Here is a 20,683-nt window from a genome sequence, read left to right as displayed (position 1 = left end):
CCCTCCCCCAGATATATAATGGCAGGTGGTGAAAACAAAAAAGGAGAAAACTAAAGCAGGGAAAGAGGGATGAGGGTGGGGTGGGGGTTGGCTTGCCTTTACACAGAGTTCCAGGAAGGCCTCTCTGATAAAGTAAAATCTGAGTAGAGATTCAGATTGAGGGACTGAGCTAGCAGGACATCTGAGCTCCTGAAATAAGTGAACACGTCTTCTAGGTATGAGCTGTGGGAACACCAACAACCCCATCAGGCACAACCAGGGAGTCTGTGGGGGCTGAATTAGAGCAGGGGCCCAGAGAGAGGGCAGTTTTGGAGGGCTTAAAAAATAGGACATCTCTAACCAGCTCTCTGCCAGGCATTCACGCCTCTGCATTGTGTGTCTCTGTCAGTTGATGGATGGCTCTCTGATGCTTTGGAAGCTTCGGTTGAGACTTTGAGGTGTGCCCAAATTGAACTTTTGTGTTTCACTGGGCTTGCAGAGGAGAATTCTGAGAACTTCGCATGAGGACATAAATGTCCTGAGAGATTCCTCTACCACAAGTCTCTTTTAAACGTTAATGTACGTTCTGGAGTAGCATCTCTCTACTGTCTTGGGGGGGGAAAAATGCTATAAATTGCCTCTTTCTTTCCACCAAATGTATGTTACTTTCCAAAACCTTATTACTGATAAGAAATTCGTTGGGGACTTGAGTGGAAGGTAACGTTTTGATAGGGCACCTGCTTTGCTGCCCCACCCCGACCCGCTCCCCATCCTGACCCTGGGCCCACACAGATTTGCATGGTTTGGGTGCTCTGCCAAACGTGGCTGACTAACACTAACACATGCATGGCTTTCCCTTTCTGCAGCCATCGAAAGTCCCATCAACATGCCCCCCCCATGCAGGTGTATGTACGGAGGAAATTGCTATTTTGATGAGAATGACCTCCCCAAATGCAAGTAAGTCTGAATGTTGAGGTCTGAGCTGGAGGCCTTGTCTCTTCTGGGGGAATTTGAGTGAGACAAAGTAGCCAGAAAAAAACAAGTGCAAGAACCTGGCCAGTTCACTAATTTTCACATCTTGACCAGCTTGCCCTTCCCTGGAAGAGTCCGACAGAAAACTAAGGCAGTGCTTCTCAAACTTTCCTGCGCATAAGAACATCTGGATCAAATGCCCATCTCGTTCACAGGATTCTGCATCTCCAACACTCCCCCAGGAGATGCCAGAGGATTGTGGGCCAACTCTAACAAGGAGTTAGAGAAGTGATGACCCCATTTTCTACTCATCTGGTGTTAATTACGCTTGGATTGTGGGAGACCAGTTGTCAGCAGAGCTGCTTCAGCCCAAATACTCTTGATGAGCAGAGATTGGGCTAAAGATTTGGAAAAAAAGAATTATTGAGAAAGCTCTTACATGGAGCAAGATAAATGGAGGTCTTTAAAATGTATTTAATGAATACATGTCAGAAGAGAGAACACAATCATGGTTCCCAGTTTTATTCTTGAAGAATTCTGTAGGGTAGACACCACCAGGCTTATTTGATGATCCCGTAGATGTCATAGCCACACCACTGAAAGTGGATTTCACGGTCAGATTGTTGTTCTCTGCTCATCATCCATCCCTTGGTAGAATAAACTGATTGTTCTCGATGTAATTTGCTCAGTCAAACCTCTCTCTGCCTCATGTGTTCGTAAAGCAACTACGGAAGCCTAAGTTGGCCACAGCTTGTGAGCAATTCTTCTTTTACTTTCAGGTGTCCCAGTGGCTACATGGGAAAATATTGTGAAATAGGGCTTTCAAAAGGCGTCCCTCCAGGAACAAGTAAGTTGTAAGAATGTGAGCAACCTGGAGATGCCCCACAGCTCCTAAGCTGAATGCTGTTTATGTTCTACTTAACTCAGGCTTCCAAGAACGATTGGCCCTACCCCCAGCTTCCACTGTTAAGTCTTTTGGTTCCTTTCCCTTTCCACATGCTGATATGGTCACTTCTTATTCCCTCTCTGATGGCAGCAGTGGCAGTGCTGTTGACAATCATCTTGATCATCATAGTTGGAGCTCTGGCAGCCTTAGGATTTTTCCACTACAGGAGGACTGGCTCCCTTTTGCCCTCCCTGCCCAAGCTACCAAGGTCAGTTTTATTATGGGAAATACTGATTTTAGAAGCCTGGGTGATGTGACCCTGTGAAGAATTTAGGTGCTTTTTTTTTTTTTTTTTTTTTTTGCTTTCTTTTAAAAAAGCATAGCATGCAGCTTACCTTTTCTGCAGAAACAAAAAGTGATGAACTTAAAGCATTCATTTCAAATCACAACTTCGTAATCAAATGCTTCTTTTTTGAAGCCTGAGTGCAAATCCCATTTTATAATTCAAATGATTGTGCCCACTGGTGGGCATTCAGGGTAGGCTAGAGCACAGTCTGTGGGATGGACCAGGATTTATTCCTGCAAGTGCCAAGTGGGCTCTCTTAGATCTCCAGCACCCAGGAATGTGCTTTAACACTTCCCTGTAGGTCAGGCAACTTCCTATCGTGTTTGATGTGTGAATCAGAGTGGGAATCGGGCACTCCATTTAAGGAAGATTTAGCAATATGGGGGAGAGAGAACTATTGCAAAAGGTTGTTTAAAAAATAGCGTACTGGGGACGCCTGGGTGGCTCAGTGGTTGAGCGTCTGCCTTTGGCTTTGGTCATGATCGGGGGTCCTGGGATGAAGTCCCACATTGGGCTCTCTGCATGGAGCCTGTTTCTCCTCTGCCTATGTCTCTGCCTCTCTGTATGTGTCTCATGAATAACTAAACAAAATCTTTTTATAAAAACCACATTGTTTCAATTTCTTCTTTTCAGCTTAAGCAGTCTAGTTAAATCCTCTGAAAATGGAAATGGGGTGACCTTCAGATCAGGAGCGGATGTTAACATGGATATTGGAGTATCTGGTTTTGGGCCGGAGTCTGCTATTGACAGATCAATGGTGATGGTGAGTGTGGTTGCAAGGTTGTCATTGTTACTGTTTTATAAAAGAAACACTTTAGAGAGTATAAAATTAACCTAGAAAAAAAAAAGATGAAGCAATATGCCTCTCAGTATAGTCTTTATAAAATTAGGAAACATTAAGTTTGTTGCAGGTCTCTAAAAATATTAGTAATAAAATTGAACTCAACCCCTGCTCTCAGTCACAGTTGAATCGTAAGCAGTGGTATGTTTAATGGGAATCTTAAACAGTCTTATGTTCTTTGGGAGAGGGCAGAAAGAGAGCATGGTGTTTTTTTTATGTGGTGACTCTTTGTATATGAAAGGAAAAAGGATTGTAAAATGGGTACAGTAATACCTCTTGTATTAGGACCAAATGGTTATTAGGTTTATTTTGGGAAGTGGACTGGTACAGTCTCTATAATCAATACTGGAAAATCCTTTTCACTATTCTCTTTTCCCCCAAAATCTTTCATATTTGCCCCTGCATAAAAGTACAATATTATCCATTCTTTCTCCTTTCCCATCTCCCTCTTCTCCTCTTTGCTCTTCTTCCACCACTCACCCTTTTCTTTGTTGTGCAAACCCAGTCCCGAAGTGATATATTTGTAGTAAGGAGCCAAAGACATGGATCTAGGCAGTGTGTTTCCATTTCCTTGATCTGATAAATGACTGCGTTTGTTAACTTTATGTAATGGTTTGCTATATAGAAGCCTTAAGACTCCTGCCTTTTATTTTTCTTTGTAATTTCTTTTTGGGTAAATTTGGCATAGTACCTGGCATTGCTCCAAGTACGAGGGGAGCACCTTTCTTTGTGTAGAGACCAGATTTTTTTTTCCTCCATCAGAGTGAAAACTTTGCCATGGAGATGGGGAAGCAGCCCATAATATTTGAAAACCCAATGTATGCATCCAGGGACAGTGATATCAAAGTGGTTCAGCCAACCCAGGTGAGAAATCAGTCCTTTCTTTCAGGTGCTGCTGCTGTTGTATCTTGTTCTATTGAATAATATCCTCTTAGGGTTCTCCTAGCTTTCTCTCAAGTGGAAGGAAACACAAGTGTTCCATTCTTCAGCTTCACTATATGCAGTCACAGGACTGACCCAAGGATGTGACACCAACTTTTTGCATAGTTGCTGGGGTTTAGAAGCCATTCATGGGGTGCTGACCAAGAGCCTTTTCATTCTGACTGGTCAGAGCAAGAATTATGAGTCCATCCAGGGGCTTGGCAAGCAGTGCCTGGCACACACCGACTCTGTGTAAATATTTGTGAAATGAACAAGTGAATGATTGTCAGGTCATTATGTAGAGATTTGGGGGACTGGGTATACTCTCTGGGTTCTTATTGGTATCACAAGGGTGTTATTTGAGGTGACCTCCCTATGCTTGCCTTCCCTGTACTTTACTGAAAAGTACAAAAGCCTCCAGAACTGATAGGCGGAGATCTCAATTTCCTTTGGTGCAGCCCTGTTGCTCACTCATTTTTAAGAGGAGCAGGGAGTTGACGTAGGTGTATAGATGAAGGGAAAGAACTTTTCACTGGATCTGGGTCAGTGACTCCTACACCACTTCTAATGTCTATAACTATTAACCTGTCCTTCCTTTGTCAAAAACTACTACAGCCTTTGTGATATATGGTTTCATTGTTAATATTTAAACTTCTTTTGAAGTCATAAGCTATGATGCCTTTTATTTATTTATTTTTAAAGATTTTATTTATTTATTCATGAAAGACAGAGGCTCAGGCAGAGGGAGAAGTAGGCTCCCTGTGAAGCAGGCTCCCTACAGGGAGCCTGATGTGGGACTCGATCCCAGGACCCCAGGATCACACCCTGAGCTGAAGGCAGATCAATCACTGAGCCACCCAGGCACCCCTATACGATGCATTTTAAAAATAAAATGTTTATTTTATGAATAGCTTTCCTAAGATCAGAAATAATTGCATCTTGAAAGCATTTTACCTGACCCTTTGATAGCCAGGTAGCAATAAAATAGATGTGGCATCTCGTTAGGCATTTTTAAATACATCCATTTTCAGGCAGCCCAGATGGCTCAGCAGTTTAGAGCTGCCTTTGGCCCAGGGCGTGATCCTGGAGACCTGGGATCGAGTCCCACGTCGGGCTCCCTGCATGGAGCCTGCTTCTCCCTCTGCCTGTGTCTCTGCCTCTCTCTCTCTCTCTCTCTCTGTTTCTCATGAGTAAATAAATAAAATCTTTAAAAAAAACAACCACACGTCCATTTTGAGAAGTGAAACAGTGAATGTAGAAATATAGGAAAAATAGTGAATTTTTATCTTGTAATTTGTTTATTGCATATTCATGGTAATTTGGACTTAAGAGGGAAACTTGGAATCACATGAATGTCATAGAAAATGTCTAGAGGGGGGTCAATTCCATTATGCCTCTTGTTTCAAACATTCAGCCTCTTCTAAGGAGTTCTCTCAAATTATTAATTTTATTCTAAATGTCCAAAGATAAGATTCTCAATTCTCTGAGTTTGGGAATAATTCATGCTGTTCCTCTAGGATCTGGTTGCCAAAATACAACCAAAGTGGTTCACTTAAAAATATGGTCAACAGTGGGAATGAGAGAGCATGGACAACACATTACTAAGTAATATTGTCATTGCCAAATGAGGGTGTAAGTGAGATGTGTTTGCCTCCCAGGATTAAGGCATGACATAGATGACATAGGTGCTCCTGATTTGGGGAGATGGGAATAATGTATAGTCCTAAACCATGGAATTGGTCTCATATAAGAAAACTAGTGCTTCACCATGCCTGTGGGAAAGCAAGGTAGTAAAGAGAACCAGAGTTGATAAGAAGCTTCACAGCTTTCAAAACTGTAATGTCCTTTCATATGTGCACAGGTTACTGCTTCTGGAAATGTGGATAACCAGAACTACGGAAGTCCCATAAACCCTTCTGAAATAGCTCCAGACACAAAGCCGACTTCCCCAAGTGCTGATGGAACTCAGGTAACAGTGGCCGGCTACTGAAATGATACAGGATTTGCAAAAGGCTTAGGAGTTGCTGGGTTTACTGATGCTAAGGTAAATTAGGGAGACCCTGATAGGCTCACGGACCCAAGATATGGAGGCAGTTAATAAAGATAATCTTTAAAAAATAATAAATTGAAAACTTTCCTCTAACTAAAGCCACATTTCTTACATTGACTGGGATAGGAATGATATCCCTTGTGACATGGGAGACCATACAGAAAAGAAAGGTGACAGTCTTCTGGACCTAGGCTCTTAAGACCAAAGATGCTTGATTTTAGAGAATGACTTCATAAGAAGAATGAGCTCACTGTGTCAAGGACCCTTTCCTTTTTTACATAATGCAAATTTTCTATAGTGTTAACATCTTTGTTTCCAGAATGTCCTGTCTTAGCTCTACTGCTGTTACCTGTATTCACCACGAGATGGCACTACTTTATACTCTTCATCTATCCATCCAGGTCCAACCAACCAACATTATTGCCCTCGGTGTGCCAGGCACAGTGTTTAACACTGGAGATTAAGAGAAAAAAAAAAAGACCACTGATGATACTCTATCTCATGCCTTCAGGCATGAAATTTTTAGACTATTTGGTCCACAGAAAGAAATTCAGTAGATAAGTTTGATGTAAAATTTTGTGTTAATGTATAATCTCTCACTAGTTTTAATGGATACATATGAAGCTAAATAAGATCTAGCTGTCTGATCTGGACAAACTATTCACCTCTGGGTTCTAGAGTCTTAATGTTTCTCATTGGGTCACTATTGGCATATGAAGTGAGATGGTTCTTTGTGGTACAAAACTCTGTGCATTGCAGGCCATTTTAGTATTCCTGGCCCCTGTCCAGTTAAGTGTCAGTAGTGTCTCCCCCAGAGCACCGTGGTTCCAGAAGTCATCCTCTACTCTGCCTCCCCCCACATTCCCAATTGAGACCAAAAGGATCTGGAATGGCTCAGTTCTAAGGTTCTATGACTTCTTCTATAAAGTAATGTGAAAACACAAATCCAAGGGTGGTTAGAAATCTGACCATTTCAAAATCCTTATTTCTCAAACTGCGTGATCTATATGCATAATGGGCGTCTGCAGAGTTAACTTGGGAGTCATGCTAGATTTTTAGCACCTCAGATACTGGTTCCTGTTCAGCTTGTTTGGATCAAAATAAAAGTTGAATAAAATCCATGCTAATGAGGGCTCCTGGGTGGTGCAGTCAGTTAAGCATCTGTCTCTTGTTTTTGGCTCAGGTCATGCATGATATGAGAGTTTTGAGATCAAGCCCTGCCTTGGGCTCTAGGGGCAGGCTCCGTGCTAGGCATGGAGGTTGCTTAAGACTCACTCTTCTTCTTCCTCCTCTTGCCTCCACCTCTGCACCACCTGCCTCTCCCCAACCTGCTCACTTGCTCTTTAAAAAAAAAAAAAAAAAATTAATGGTAATAAAGAGCTTATAACAGAGGTCCCTGTCTACCTTTTTATATTTCATGTACGCATTCCTTCTACACACACACACACACACACACACACACCAGATACATCCAAATATTGTCTTAGAAAGGAATTTTCAGTTTCCTATTTTTCAAGGGACTGATTTTTTTTCTTTAGCCTACATTTAAAAGTGGATTTTGGAGATTAATTTTCCACAGACTTCAAAATACTTGAATGTCACAATATCATGTTTCTTGAATGTTCCCTGAATCAGACTCAAGCCCAAGGCAGGGCCAGATTTATTTTATATTCTCCACTTATTTTTCTTTTCCAGTCCATTTCAAGTCTAGTGATCCTCTTCACTAAACAGAGCTCCTTCCCAGCCTGAGCAGGAAGGAGAATGTGGTGGGGAGGCTGCAGCCTCTGACCTGCACGTCTATCATCAGAAACAAAATGAACACTGAAAGGCTTTTCAAATGAGAGTGGATCTTTACCAATTATAGTCCCTTTCTTTCTCATTTTCATCTTTGCAGTGTATCAGCTCTTTTTTTTTTAATCGGGCAAGGCTGAGACCCTCTAGCATCTGTTCTCCGTGGTAGATCTGGTGATCTCCCTGTATCAGTTGTCTCCTGGGTACTGAGAAAGCAGCCCATGTGACTTAAAGCTGTAGAGGCACTTGGTTAGGATCTCCTTAGGTTAATGGTGATGTGCCAAAGAAGCTCACAAATCTATCTTTCATCAGTAAATTGGCTCAAAGTACTCAAATCAAGGAACATGAATTCCTGTGACTCAGTTCTATCCATTTCCCAAAAGTCCTGTTGACGTGCATCAGATTTCCCAAGGAGATAAAAATGAAAATCACCATGGTTCCTCTTGTTAGTAATCGCTTAACTCCACCTAGCCCATTCCATAAGCGTAAGCTCCCCGAGGCCAGGCTCTTGACCTGAATGTCTTCATCATTTTCTTGGTGGTGGCCATGTATGGAGTAGGTGCTCACTTACATGTGGGTTACAGTGAATGGTCTTCTGTGGTCTTGTGCACCCCGCGCTCCTTCACATGTTGGCCCTCTACTTTCACAGAGCAAGAGATACGCTTAGAGTATACGTGCTACCTTAGCGACCTGGTGGAGTGGAGTGACTGTTCCCTTGCTTTCTATTCCTTTGTCTCCATCCATCTGGCAGCCAGAGCTGTGTCTAGCATTGGCACTATGGGCAGCTTTTCAGCAAGACCTGGGCTACCCACCATAGTCTGGGTGATTTCTCTTTGGGTTCCTCAGTTTATGGGCTTCTGAGTCCTGTAATCGTTCCCTGCTCTTCCACCCACCATTGGGTTATATGAGCTTGCTGTGACTGTCCCCTCATCTGTAAAATAAGAGTACCCAACTCACCAAGTTGCCAGGATAAGGAGTTGGGTAACTTATAAAACTTTTAGATTAACCCCTGATACATAATAAACTCTCGATAAATGCTAATTTTTGTTATCTCGGTGGCTGTTTTGATTACAGGAGGAAATGATGAAGGGGGAGAAGGGATATCCTTGAGTTGACCAAGGATCAAGCCATCATTTTAGGAAATGAGAGGAACAGTCTGGCTTTTTCCTTAAATTTTTGGCAGCCTCTGAAGAAATCTCTTGCCTGTTTCTGTTAAAGTTTCTAGATTCTGTACGCACAGATACTGTCAACTATACATGTGAAATCAAGGAAGTGTTTGGAACTATTAGATGAAACGAGCCCCAAGACTTTCAGTTTGTTTGGGGACCATCTAAGGAAGAACTGAACAGTTTACCCAGGGGGCAGGTCACATGGTCCCAGGTCCCAATTTGCTTTCTCCTTTACTAAGAAGACATTTTAAAACTTACCCAGGGGAACAAATCCACGCAAAAAAAAAAAAAAAAAAAATTCCAATACTGAAAGTTTTCTGCTTCCCTCTTTCCATTTAGGCAACAAAATGGAATATCTTCAAACGAAAACTGAAACCAACCACTAACTTTGAAAATCCAATCTACGCAGAGGTAATTGTTGACAATTTTTCTTAGCACGAGCATTCGGCATTCTTCCTTAGCAATCATTTGCTTGGCTAAATTGGATATACACAGATTATTCTGAGCAAACTGGCAAAAATTCGTTTTCTTCACACAAAACTGTTCCTAGTCATGTTGGGAAAAAAAGGCTGATATGTGTTTCATTGTGGTCTTAGATGGAGAATGAACAGAAGGACAGTACTGCTGTGGCCCCACCTCCAATGCCTTCTGTCCCTGCTAAAAGTTCTCCAAAGAGAGATCCAGTGCCAACCTATACTGCAACAGAAGACACTTTTACAGACACCGCAAACCTTGTTAGAGAAGACTCTGAGGTATAGCTGTGCCAGCTATTTAGGGAATAATTAGAAACACACTTTTGCACATATATTTTTTACAAACAGATGAAGAAAAAGTTAACATTCAGTACTTTATTAAAAAAATATATTTTTTCCCGGTTTGCCTATAGTTGGAAGTGTCCATGGAAACTCTGCCTTGTGTGTCTTTTTTTTTTTTCTTTTTTACTTACGCCGTCTCATATTTTTACAAATAATTATCACAATGTACTATATGTATATCTTTGCACTGAAGCTATCTGAAGGTAATTCTATAAATATATTGTACATTTGTAAATTTTGCAAAGATTATCACATCATTAAATTTGCTGATAAAAATATCTGCTGAATTGGTTGGTGATCATCACAGTAAATGATCCAACAAGGAAAGGAATTGACTTGGGGCCCTTTAGCCATGTCTAAAGAAGGGGTACCACTCCTATTCCCTATAGAATTACCCAGGAAAGGAATCCAGGCCCCACCCTTGGGTCCATTTTTACGCCTCGGCACTTAATTAAGGTTCAATATTACCTGTAACCTGATTAGTAGGCATATGGATAGAGGGTGCCATGTGTTGTACAGACATCTGGATCTGACTGTAGACGCCTGAGATATGCAGAAGGTAGAAAACCAACTCAAGTTCACCCTTCTGCATGTTTGTGCTACCTAGCCAGAACACTTTCACATGTGTTACCTCACTAGCTGCCAAGGCAACATTCTTATTTGTGACATCTATGAGAAAGTTCTGTGTCATGAAGTACAGGTGTCCTCCTGCAAAGAGTTTGTATCTAATCGAGTGAAGCCTTGTGCCTGATGGACCCTAGGGTATCTTACATCCTTCCTGGCATCTCAGGTGGTTACCTACCCCGGACACTGGAGCTCAACAGCTGAATTACTAAAACCAAATCTGTGTCTTCATCAAGGATGGTGCAAAACAAATACCAGTTAAGCAAAGCCTCAGCTGGGTTTTCGTTTCTGTGTGTGAAAATATCATTATGACTATTTATTTCCTCAGTTGAACATGAATAGAAAGGGAAACTGTTCTTCTTGAGCCTTTTTTTTTTTTTAGGTCCTTTTGCGTAAATCGTACATTTGTATTGGAATGTACTGTAGAGCCTAGATTTTTCTCTTGAATAGTGGGTATAGTCTCCGCAATGGGAACCATGACAGGAATGTACAATTTCCATACTAAGTAGAATTTCTGGCTCTCTGTGCTAATATTGCACATTTTTAAAACAATGAATGAATGCATGGATGGATGGATGGATGAAACATGTACTACTGATTATTTTATTACGGAGTTCTCAAAATATTTGTGGTTCATATTTTGGGAGCTTATAATTTTTTTGAAATGTACTTTGATTAGAAAAGCAAATGGAAATGATGCTGCTGAGAAATTTCTAATAAATGTGTATTTTATCAGACTTCTTTCGTGTGCTTCTTAAGACCAGCTCATGAATTAGTTGTATTTCACTGTGCAAAGAGCTTGGGGCTTTGAGTGCTTGGCCGGCCACCTGAGAACTAGAGGTGCCCAGGGTTGAGGGAGGTGGTGAGAAGGGGGGATTCACAGCACATCCAGCCTTGACAGGCCTGGGGGGGTAATTAATCTCAGAGAGGAGTCAGCTCCTTAGGTTCCCACCTGAACTCTGAGTAGGCAGCCCCCTTAATTGCTTTCAAAGTCAATTTCCACCTCCTCTTTTTCTTCCTTATATTCCAGGCCCTGTGCCAGGTCCCCCTTTTCAGATCTAATTGTGTTCCAGAGTTCAGTGAAAGTACCCACTGCTGAGGGATCTTAGAGCTCCTCCCGCTGAGCCGGACGGAAGAGCAGTGAGGATGGTCGCAGCTGGAGAGGGTTTTGTTCCAAATTGGAATTCAAGCTTCAGTGGGGTGTATTTGGATGCATGAACTCGGGGATGGTGGCATCTGCCAACAGAAAGTGTGACTAGAAGAGTAAAAGGAAGCCAAGAGAACCTGCGCTTGGAAAATGCTTGTAATTTCCAGCTTTGGTATTTGTCTTGGGCGTTAAGCTCAGTATGAAATTAGTCTTGGGAATTTCTTTTATGAGAATTCGGTTTTTCTGCTCGGCGTCATTTCTGAGTGTAGCCCGGAAGGGGATCAGAAAGCCTACTAGTGCCTTCCGGCCTCTCCAGGCAGCAGACTGTGGCCCTCCCATTGCCCCTCCGGGTAGGCTCTCCTGGTGCCGGTGCTGGTTCTGAGCCCGCCTCCCTCTCTCCAGCCTGGGACAGCTGTTCCAGAAGTTCTGTGGGAGCATCGGGGTGGGGATGGCACCCACTATTTACAGGACTGAGGTGGATATTGCTTAGCTTTTCATCACATGAAGCAGGGGCAGTTTTACAGGCATGTGTTACACCGCACACTATGAGATGGCAACCACAGCAGGTGTGTCCACGGAAAGCTGTCAGATCGTGCTGGTCACCTGGTTTTAGGGTCTCTGGCAAGGGTTTTGCTACTCACTCACTACGACTCGCTCACTACTCCGTTGCAGACAGAGGGGTGCAGAGGCCATGGGTTTCAGGAAAATATGGGAGAGGAGAACTTTAAATTGAGAACTCTATCCATTAAGTTGTTTCTTTCTCTGAAATGAAAAAAAAAAAAAAAAGACAATTATTTGATTTCAAGGTGGAATATCTCAGGGTGGCTAGAAGTCTGTGAAGAACAAGGTAGGCCCTGGGGTGAGGGAGGCTCCGAGGAAGCTCGTTGGGGATGTGCAATTCTGGAAGGAGCCCTGGACTGCAGCCTGAAGCCCCTGGCTGCCCTTGACCCTCCAGCCTCTGTTCTGCCCTCACCCTGCATTCGTCGGGGTCACAAGCCATCCATCCAAATGGGGATACTGGAGAGCCATGTGTTTCCTTCTGGAAAGCTCCCTTACGAGCATAAAGCATGAAATGGATTTCTTCACATCTGCAATTTGCTTTAAATAAATGAGTATGTGTGTGTGAGGAACAGGATGGAGACTGGCCATGAGGCAGTACTCGATGAAGCTGGGCATTGGGTCCATGGGGTCTATTATACTATTGTCTCTATTCTTGGGTGTGTCTAGAACTTTCCCGAATGAGCTAGGAACTCTCATCCTTCAGTTGTACTTGCCGTCCTCTCCAAATAATACACATTCATGAATTGTCTCCACGGTACCCAGTGTTCTAGGCATCAGGGATGTGAATAATAATAGCTAGTGGAACGTTGATGTACCAGGTTCAGTTCTGAGTACCTTACATGTTTTATCTCATTTCATCCTCATAACAATCCTATGAGGTAGATACTTTTTTTTTTTTTAAGATTTTATTTTTATTTATTTGACACAGAGAAAGAGAGCACAAGTAGAGGGAATGGCAGGGAGAGGGAGAAGCAGACTCCCCACTGAGCAGGGAGCCCGATGTGGGCTCCATCCCAGGACCCTGAGATCATGACCTGAGCCGAAGGAAGACACTTAACCACCTGAGTCACCCTGGCACCCTGAGGTAGATACTATTACCCCCATTTTTCAGATGAGGCACAGAGTGGTTAAACTAACCTTTCCCAAAGTCACACAGCCAATAAGTGGCAGGACTGGAATTCAAACCCAGCTCTGTCTCTAAAGCTCGTGTTCTTCAGGATGCTGCTGTGGCCACTTCACTCAGGCGTCTGTTCACTCAGTGTCCATGATATTCTGGAATTAGTGATAAGAAACAGGTCTCCAGAAACTACTAGATGTCATTGAGTCCCACTTAGATAATAGTATTGCCGGTCATTGAGTGCTGTTCCCACTTATGCAGACCAGAGACAAGGGGCATATATTTCTGTTCCCTCATTAACTAGTGTCCCCTAATGATAGTCATTTGCCAGGAGGACAATTTGCAACCAATGCTTTCATAATAGGGGCTCGGGCCATCCTCCTACTGTGAATCTCGGCCCCAGAGGCTGCTCCCATAACACAGAGAGGTTGGCCATGGGAGTCCAACATGTAATGTGGGTCAAGAATGTATTTAGCTCACCGCCTGGCACAGAGTAAGCCCTCAGTCCACAGGAGCCATGCTTATGGCCATTTATTACGTAGAGGAGATGGGAAGAGGTTTTTTTTTATTTTTTTATTTTTTATTTTTTTTATTATTATTTTTTTTAATTTTTATTTATTTATGATAGTCACAGAGAGAGAGAGAGAGAGAGGCAGAGGGAGAAGCAGGCTCCATGCACCGGGAGCCCGATGTGGGATTCGATCCTGGGTCTCCAGGATCGCGCCCTGGGCCAAAGGCAGGCGCTAAACCGCTGCGCCACCCAGGGATCCCGAGGTTTTTTTTTAAAAGAAGAAAATGTATTGCTAAAGTTCCTTGGATGATTTTAATGTGTAGCCAGCATTAGAACTACTGGTCTAATAGAAGTGGCTGATCTTAATTTTTTTTTTTTTCATAAAGGATGTTATGGGAGTGGTCAAGATTTTTATTCAGGCCTTTGGAAGAATGCACCTATCTTGTCTGTAAGGAGGCCGGAGTGGAGATGATAAACTTTGGAGACTCATTTTATTGTTATTTAAATGTAATGAGAAGGCAATACCCCTGGACTGAGAGATGGGAAAACCCAGGCTGAGAAAGGTAGGGCATATTCAGATCACAACGTTCAGAGCCACATTTCTTGTTCCAGGAGGGCAGGGGTAGGGCCTTCCACAAAATTCCCAGGGTCTAGCACCCACACCTTCAGTGGATTGAAGAACAAGCTGATGTAGAAATTTATTCTTTCATCCCTTACCAAGTTTCCAGACTTAGCTCCAAGGGACTTTTCTTCAATTATGTTCTGTTCGTTAGTTTTCCTTAGCCCGAGTGTGGCTGTAATTTCCTCAACAGGCCTCTTAGGGGCCGGGGAACAGGACAATTAAAAACATCTTAAGCCTTCTTGACACGAATGATGCTTTTATTTTTTATTTTTTTAAAGATTTTAATTTATTTATTCATGAGAGACAGAGAGAGAGAAAGAGAGGCAGAGACACAGGCAGAGGGATAAGCAGGCTCCATGCAGGGAGCCCGACGTGGGACTCGATCCCGGGTCTCCAGGATCACACCCTGGGCTGAAGGCGGCTCTAAACCACTGAGCCACCCAGGCTGCCCACGAATGAGGCTTTTAATGCAAGTCAGGGAGGACGTGGTCTATTTCCCAGAGTGCGATTGTATATTCACTACTTCTAGGTTTCCATTTGTTGAGTTTTTATGGTTTTATTTTTGGGCAACTTCTAAGAATAAAACATTTCAGTGGGATACTTCAGTTTTTTAAGAGAAGAGGCCTCGAGTCGTTCTTGGCACAGCGCTTGACTGCCATTTTCTGAAGTTTGAAGTGATCAAATGCATTCGGGGAGGGGGGGGCAGTGGAGACTTTATTTGCAGCAGAAACTTGCCTTGTGGAGGTAGCATCTAGGCTTTGGATGAGGAGGGCGGTTGTCAGTTTATCGGTCTTTGACCCTTGCCAAGCGCCTCATGTATGCAGCTGACCCAGACCTCATTCCCACTGACAAGTGGCACATCTGGAGAGACTGAAGCTCTGAATAATTGGCCATGTGACCGTGGGTAAGTCTTTTCACCGATTAGCAGCTTTCTCTGGAAAATGAAGGGGTTGGACACAGTTCTCTAAGTTCTCCTCTAGAGAATCATGGCTTTCCAGTGCCATGATTTCAGTGATTTATCTTTACTTGAGCCTATATGTGGAGTTGAGTTCATTTTGAACTCACTGCGGCTGTACCAGAAAGTTCTAAGCTTGTTACAGCAACTTCAAAAAAGGCAAATATAATTACAGTGTCTTCATTTTTACCCTCAAATGTTATCTCTCTCTAGGTGAGCTATCAAAGAGATGCATTGTAGGATCGTTTCCTTTTTTTCTTTTTCTTGTTTTGAAGTATCTGAAAGCCTGCCTGTTGATTTCAGAGTTGAGTTGCCATGGGTCGGGGTGTGGGGGGGTGTGGGGGGGTGGGGGGTGGTCCTTTCTGTAGGAAATTCCTGCAACCATTTATAAATCCAAAGCTATAGTGGCCTTTCATGGGATCCTAGGCCATGATGAGTTTCCTAAGGTACATGAAGGGACCCTAGCCAGAATGAGGCTGCTGGTGGAGCAGGCAGGCACCTGTGAAGACCAGTGGCATCCTGTTGACTTCTGAGGAGGTTTGAGGCCCATAGTGGTCTCTGGATTAAGGAACAGATAAACCTATGACTAAAATAAATTAACCATGTGGCTTCCATTCTTTGAAAGTTGAACTTGGATTTGTTTTTTGTGGTAAAATACACGCAACATGAAATTTTAAACTTGAATTTATAATAATCAATCTGGTATCTGGGGTGTTGTTTTTGTTTACGTTTTCCAAGATGACCTTAGAAGGCTGTCTATGATGTCTGAAAATCACCGAGGTACGATACTTCCTTCTACTATTCTGTATCAGAACCCATGAGAAATGGGATCCCTGGGTGGCTCAGTGGTTTAGCGCCTGCCTTCAGCCCAGGGCGTGATCCTGGAGACCCAGGATTGAGTCCCACATTGGGCTCCCTGGATGGAGCCTGCTTCTCCCTGTGCCTGTGTCTCTGCCTCTCTCTCTCTCTCTCTCTCTCTCTGTGTGTCTCTCGTGAATAAATAAATAAATAAATAAATAAATAAATAAATAAATAAAATCTTTAAAAAAAAAAAAAAAAAGAACCCATGAAAAGATGGCAGGAGACATAGCTCAGCCCAGCTCAGTCCAGGAGGAAATACTCTAGTCAGCTATGCTATGGTGGCCACTTGGGTTACCTCTCAGAATGGGCTGAACTGTGATGTTTAGAATATAAGCCACCAATGCTAAGAACTTAAGCAAATGACCACCAAACTCTAGTGTAGAAGTCAGTTTCGGCATCTCAGAAAGTAGAGCTGGAGCCATGACTTTTTCTCTAACTAGCTGGCTATTCCCTAACTAGCTTGTGCAAACTGTTGAGCTCCAGTAAACTTCAGTTTCTTACCTAAAACAAACAAACATACAAAAAAAAATCCATGGAAATTATAAACTCCACAGGGCTCCCATGAGGCTAATATTGACTCCTTCACTCAACAAATATGGAACAAGCACCTACTAGATTCCAGAGCATGGTATCAAAGAGGAGCAACTAATTTACTGAGCACTTTATGTGAAGTATCTCACTTCTCCTGGGAGTCTCATCCGGGAACTACAATTGTTACCATCCTAAAAATAAGAAAACAGAGATGACAGATGAGAAGATGCTTTGTAGATGATAAAACATGAATAGCAAGCTTTGACGGAAGACCATGACCCAGGAAAAATTTTCCTTTACTTCCCCTATTTGAACTGTGTGGATTCTTGTGACTGTCTAGTGACAACAGCAATAATTACAGGTTTTTTCTTTTCTTTTCTTTTTTTTAGATTTTATTTATTTACTCATGAGAGACACACAGAAGCAGAGACATAGGCAGAGGGAGAAGCAGGCTCCCTGCTGGGAACCTGATGTGAGACTTGATACCAGGACCTGGGGATCATGACCTGAGTCGAAGGCAGATGCTCAACCACTGGTGCCCCAACAGCAAGTTTTCTTTGTGCCAAGACTTCTAACCACTTTCCAAATATGAATTCATTTAATCCTCCCAATAACACCATGAAGTAGATTATTATTGTCATCCCCATTTTATAGATGAGGAAACCAAAGTCAGAAAGGATTAAATAACGTGCACAAGGCCTTACAGCTACTGTGTTGGGTGCAGGACCCTGGCTCAGACAGTTGGGGTCCACGCTCTTCACCATTTTGCCACACTGAGTTCTAACATAGGTTGGCAAGGAAATATCCGGTCCTAACCGGCTTAGATCTGACTCCCCTCCATCTCTCTCCCCTTACTATCAGCTACCCAGTTCCCTAGCTCCTCGCCAAACTTCCAGTCCCCAGGCAGCCTTCAGTGACTTGAGCTGAGGGCAGACAAATGAGTTCCACTCCCTGTGCATTATATCTTGCCTTTGGTTAACACATGATTTCATAAGAGCCCTTGGGGGAGAGGGCTTTAGTCAGATGAGGGAACTCTTTGTACTGGACTGTCTCTCGGGGTGCTCCTTCGCCAGTTGGGTGCTGGTGCCTCTCCCTATGAAGGGCCAAGCCAGCCCTGACTGACTAGGCCAACTAGCATGAACCCTTTCCTCAGGCAAGTCATTAGCGTTTAAACATATAATGAACGAATGCCTGGATCTATTCTGTGGAGGACAAGCCGAATATTGGTGGTGCGACTACTTCATGGTCTCACCATGCTGGGGTGGGGGTGGGGGTGGGGTTGTTCCCAGGAAACAAAGACGCAGGAAAATGGGAGAGGCAGCTGCAGTGATTTTTCTGAGCTCTGCCTCAAAACGGTTAGGTCAGACACCTAACCCTAGACTAAATCTGTAATTTCCTAGTGGGAAATTAATCTTTAATCGAGTGGGATGCACAGCCTTTTCCTGTACTCTCATGGACCTTCCAGACTTGCCTCCTGTGTAATCTATGATCATCGTTCTCTCTGCGTCTCTCTCCTACCCTGTATGAGTGTCTTAGGGGCAACGGCTGGCTTTCACTCCTCTGTCCAAAGCCCCTGACATTGAACCTGGTACTTCATAGGTACTGAATGAATGTTAGCTAAGTAAATAAATGAAAAAAGTTAAAGACTAAGGTGAGAAAGAAATCCATTGAATCACATGCCCCAGTGCAAGATGAACGATCTCGCGGGTGCGTGTTTATCCTGCCTACCTCACAGCCTGCTTCAGAGGAGTCCATGCCCGTGAGGTCGCTCGGGTCACAATCAGGTGTCATTTAAATTTATATCTTGACTTTTTTTTTTCTTCTTTTCTCCTGATAAAGGTTTTTAATTGAATAGAATGGCCAGTTTTGTTTAAAAGACATCTGAGGAGTTAACCTCATGTGCTTCCAGACAGATTACTGAGAGGTAATAAGCTGTTACTACGAGTGCACCTGACATAGAAGGTCCACGCCTCCTGGGTCATCTAATCCCTAAAACTTAACAGGGCTCTCATGGAACAGGCAGTAGAGAACCGCTCATGAAACCGCCCTGAGTTTCTGGACTTTTGATACCAGGCTTGGTAGGAACTTGAGTTCACAGCTGGTGCCCACCGAGCAGTTAGCGTATGTTCTTCTGTACTAAGGGGTCTATACGTAGTATTTCATTTGAAAAATATAACAACCTGAAGGGGGTACTATTATTAACATCCTCATTCTATGGAGGAGGAAACAGGAGCAGAATTAAAATAGCCTGCTCGAAACTACCCAACTAATAAGTAGCAGAGCCAGGCTTTGAACCAGGAGGCTTCAGTCCAGAGCCACATCTCTAACCACGGTCAGCACTGTTTTCTGGGTTCTCTCTGTGATTTGAGACATGATATAATGGAAAGATCTCTGTTCCAGGCAGGAGAAGACTCAGGTCTTAGTCAGGTGGGCCAGAAATTAGTAATGTGATCAAGTTGCCTATTTTTTGCATTTCTTAAATGGGGGATTGAATATCAGTTTTTAAAAATCTTTCATAAAGGAAGATTCTTTTATTAATTCCATGGGGCTTGTGCTTTGAAAGTATCATTTATCAAAAGAATTATATTTAATAACAATAGTTTTGTTTTCTAGTTCTAATTAAGTCAAATCAAAGTTATCAGTTTCAGCGAGGTCCCATCTGTCCCACTTTACCTAGTTTCTACCCTCTGTTTTTCTGTGTCACATCAACCAAGTATTTTTGTTGCTTCATCCTGGCCACCATATTTTAGGTACTAAGTCTGTTTATTAGTTTTGTCTCTCTCTCCCTCCAGAATGTAAACTTCTGTGTGGGCCAGCAATTCATCTGCTTATTGACCTCTGGTGCCACCCGCTCTGGGCAGGGTGACCCTGAAGGCCAGCTAACATGGCATACCTGTATTCATGGGGAAGAGGCTTGTCTGGCAGAAATTCTCTGAAGATCCCATTTGATGGCAAACCTATACCCCTTCTACCCAGCTAATGCATATGTTGAAGGAGTTGAAGAAAAGACTCTCTTCATCTATCTGTACATCTATAAAAGATACTTGGATCCATCCTTTTATGAAACTATTAATATGGGGCCTCAAGAATGTTCTGGAAAGCTATTCATGCAGTTGTAGAGATGAGTGGAACAAAGGCAGGATGGGGCAAAGGGAGAAGACAATCTGATGCAATTGTTATGAAGGCCTCGTTCAATCCTACAAGATGCTCTGGAGCTGGGAATGGTCCTTCTAAGGTGTCTCTAACTGGGGCTGAGGCCAAGCCTCTAATCCCCCCATTAGCCAGGCATTGACTATCAAGCTCCTGTTCGGGCAGCTATAACAGAATACCAGAGACCATACCATATCACAGGGTGGTTTATACACAATAGAAATTTATTGCTCACAGTTCTGAAAGTCCAAGATCAAGGTGCTTGGAAAATCAGCGTTTGGTCAGAACCTACCTCCTGATTCTTGCTGTGTCCTCTCATGGTTCAAAGGATAAGGAAGTTCTCTGGGGCCTCTTTTAGAAGGACATTAATCTCATTCATGAAGGCTCCGTGCTCGCAAAGACCATACCTCCAAATTCCATTACAGTGAGGATTAGGTTTCCACACATAAATTTTGGGAGACACAAACATTCCAGATATACCCTATAACCTTGGGTGAAGCAGCATGCTAGCTGAGGGCAAGTCCATCAAAAGGCATGGCTGTGAGGACTTAGCAGCTTGGTATGGGTGCAGAGGCCTCAAAGAGGGATCTGGAAGGAGTACTGGGTAAGTCTTCAACTTCCCTCTGATGCTGTCACCATACCCTAGCATATCTGATTACCAGATCAGAATGGAATAGAAAAATTTGCTCAGTCGGGACTGTGTGGCATTCAGCAAATGATGAATGACCCCAAATACAAAAATGGCTGGCCTTCCACTTGCCAGATTTCTGGACAGAACAACCATCCAGAGCAACCACTAAAGGAAGGTTCCTCACCCTCCTCTCTCCTCACCTA

The 20,683-nt window shown here is 43.1% G+C and overlaps 1 protein-coding gene across 1 annotated transcript in view; it reads left to right on the top strand.

Annotated features, from left to right (window-relative positions):
• LRP2 (LDL receptor related protein 2) overlaps positions 1-11,131 on the top strand; it is a 198,132-nt gene extending 187,001 nt beyond the window's left edge. Inside the window, exons 73-80 of the mRNA XM_072751869.1 lie at positions 846-936; positions 1,731-1,798; positions 1,988-2,105; positions 2,817-2,946; positions 3,787-3,888; positions 5,807-5,914; positions 9,295-9,366; positions 9,552-11,131. Coding sequence (XP_072607970.1) covers positions 846-936; positions 1,731-1,798; positions 1,988-2,105; positions 2,817-2,946; positions 3,787-3,888; positions 5,807-5,914; positions 9,295-9,366; positions 9,552-9,713 — 851 coding nt within the window. The 3' untranslated portion in view covers positions 9,714-11,131. The remainder of the gene's footprint in view (positions 1-845; positions 937-1,730; positions 1,799-1,987; positions 2,106-2,816; positions 2,947-3,786; positions 3,889-5,806; positions 5,915-9,294; positions 9,367-9,551) is intronic.
• Positions 11,132-20,683: the final 9,552 nt, after the last annotated feature.

Source organism: Vulpes vulpes, chromosome 3 (assembly GCF_048418805.1).
Source record: "Vulpes vulpes isolate BD-2025 chromosome 3, VulVul3, whole genome shotgun sequence".
Classification (NCBI taxonomy): Eukaryota; Metazoa; Chordata; class Mammalia; order Carnivora; family Canidae; genus Vulpes; species Vulpes vulpes.
The sequence above is the reverse complement of the archived record's forward strand: the minus strand, read 5'-3'. Positions and strand labels throughout refer to the sequence as shown.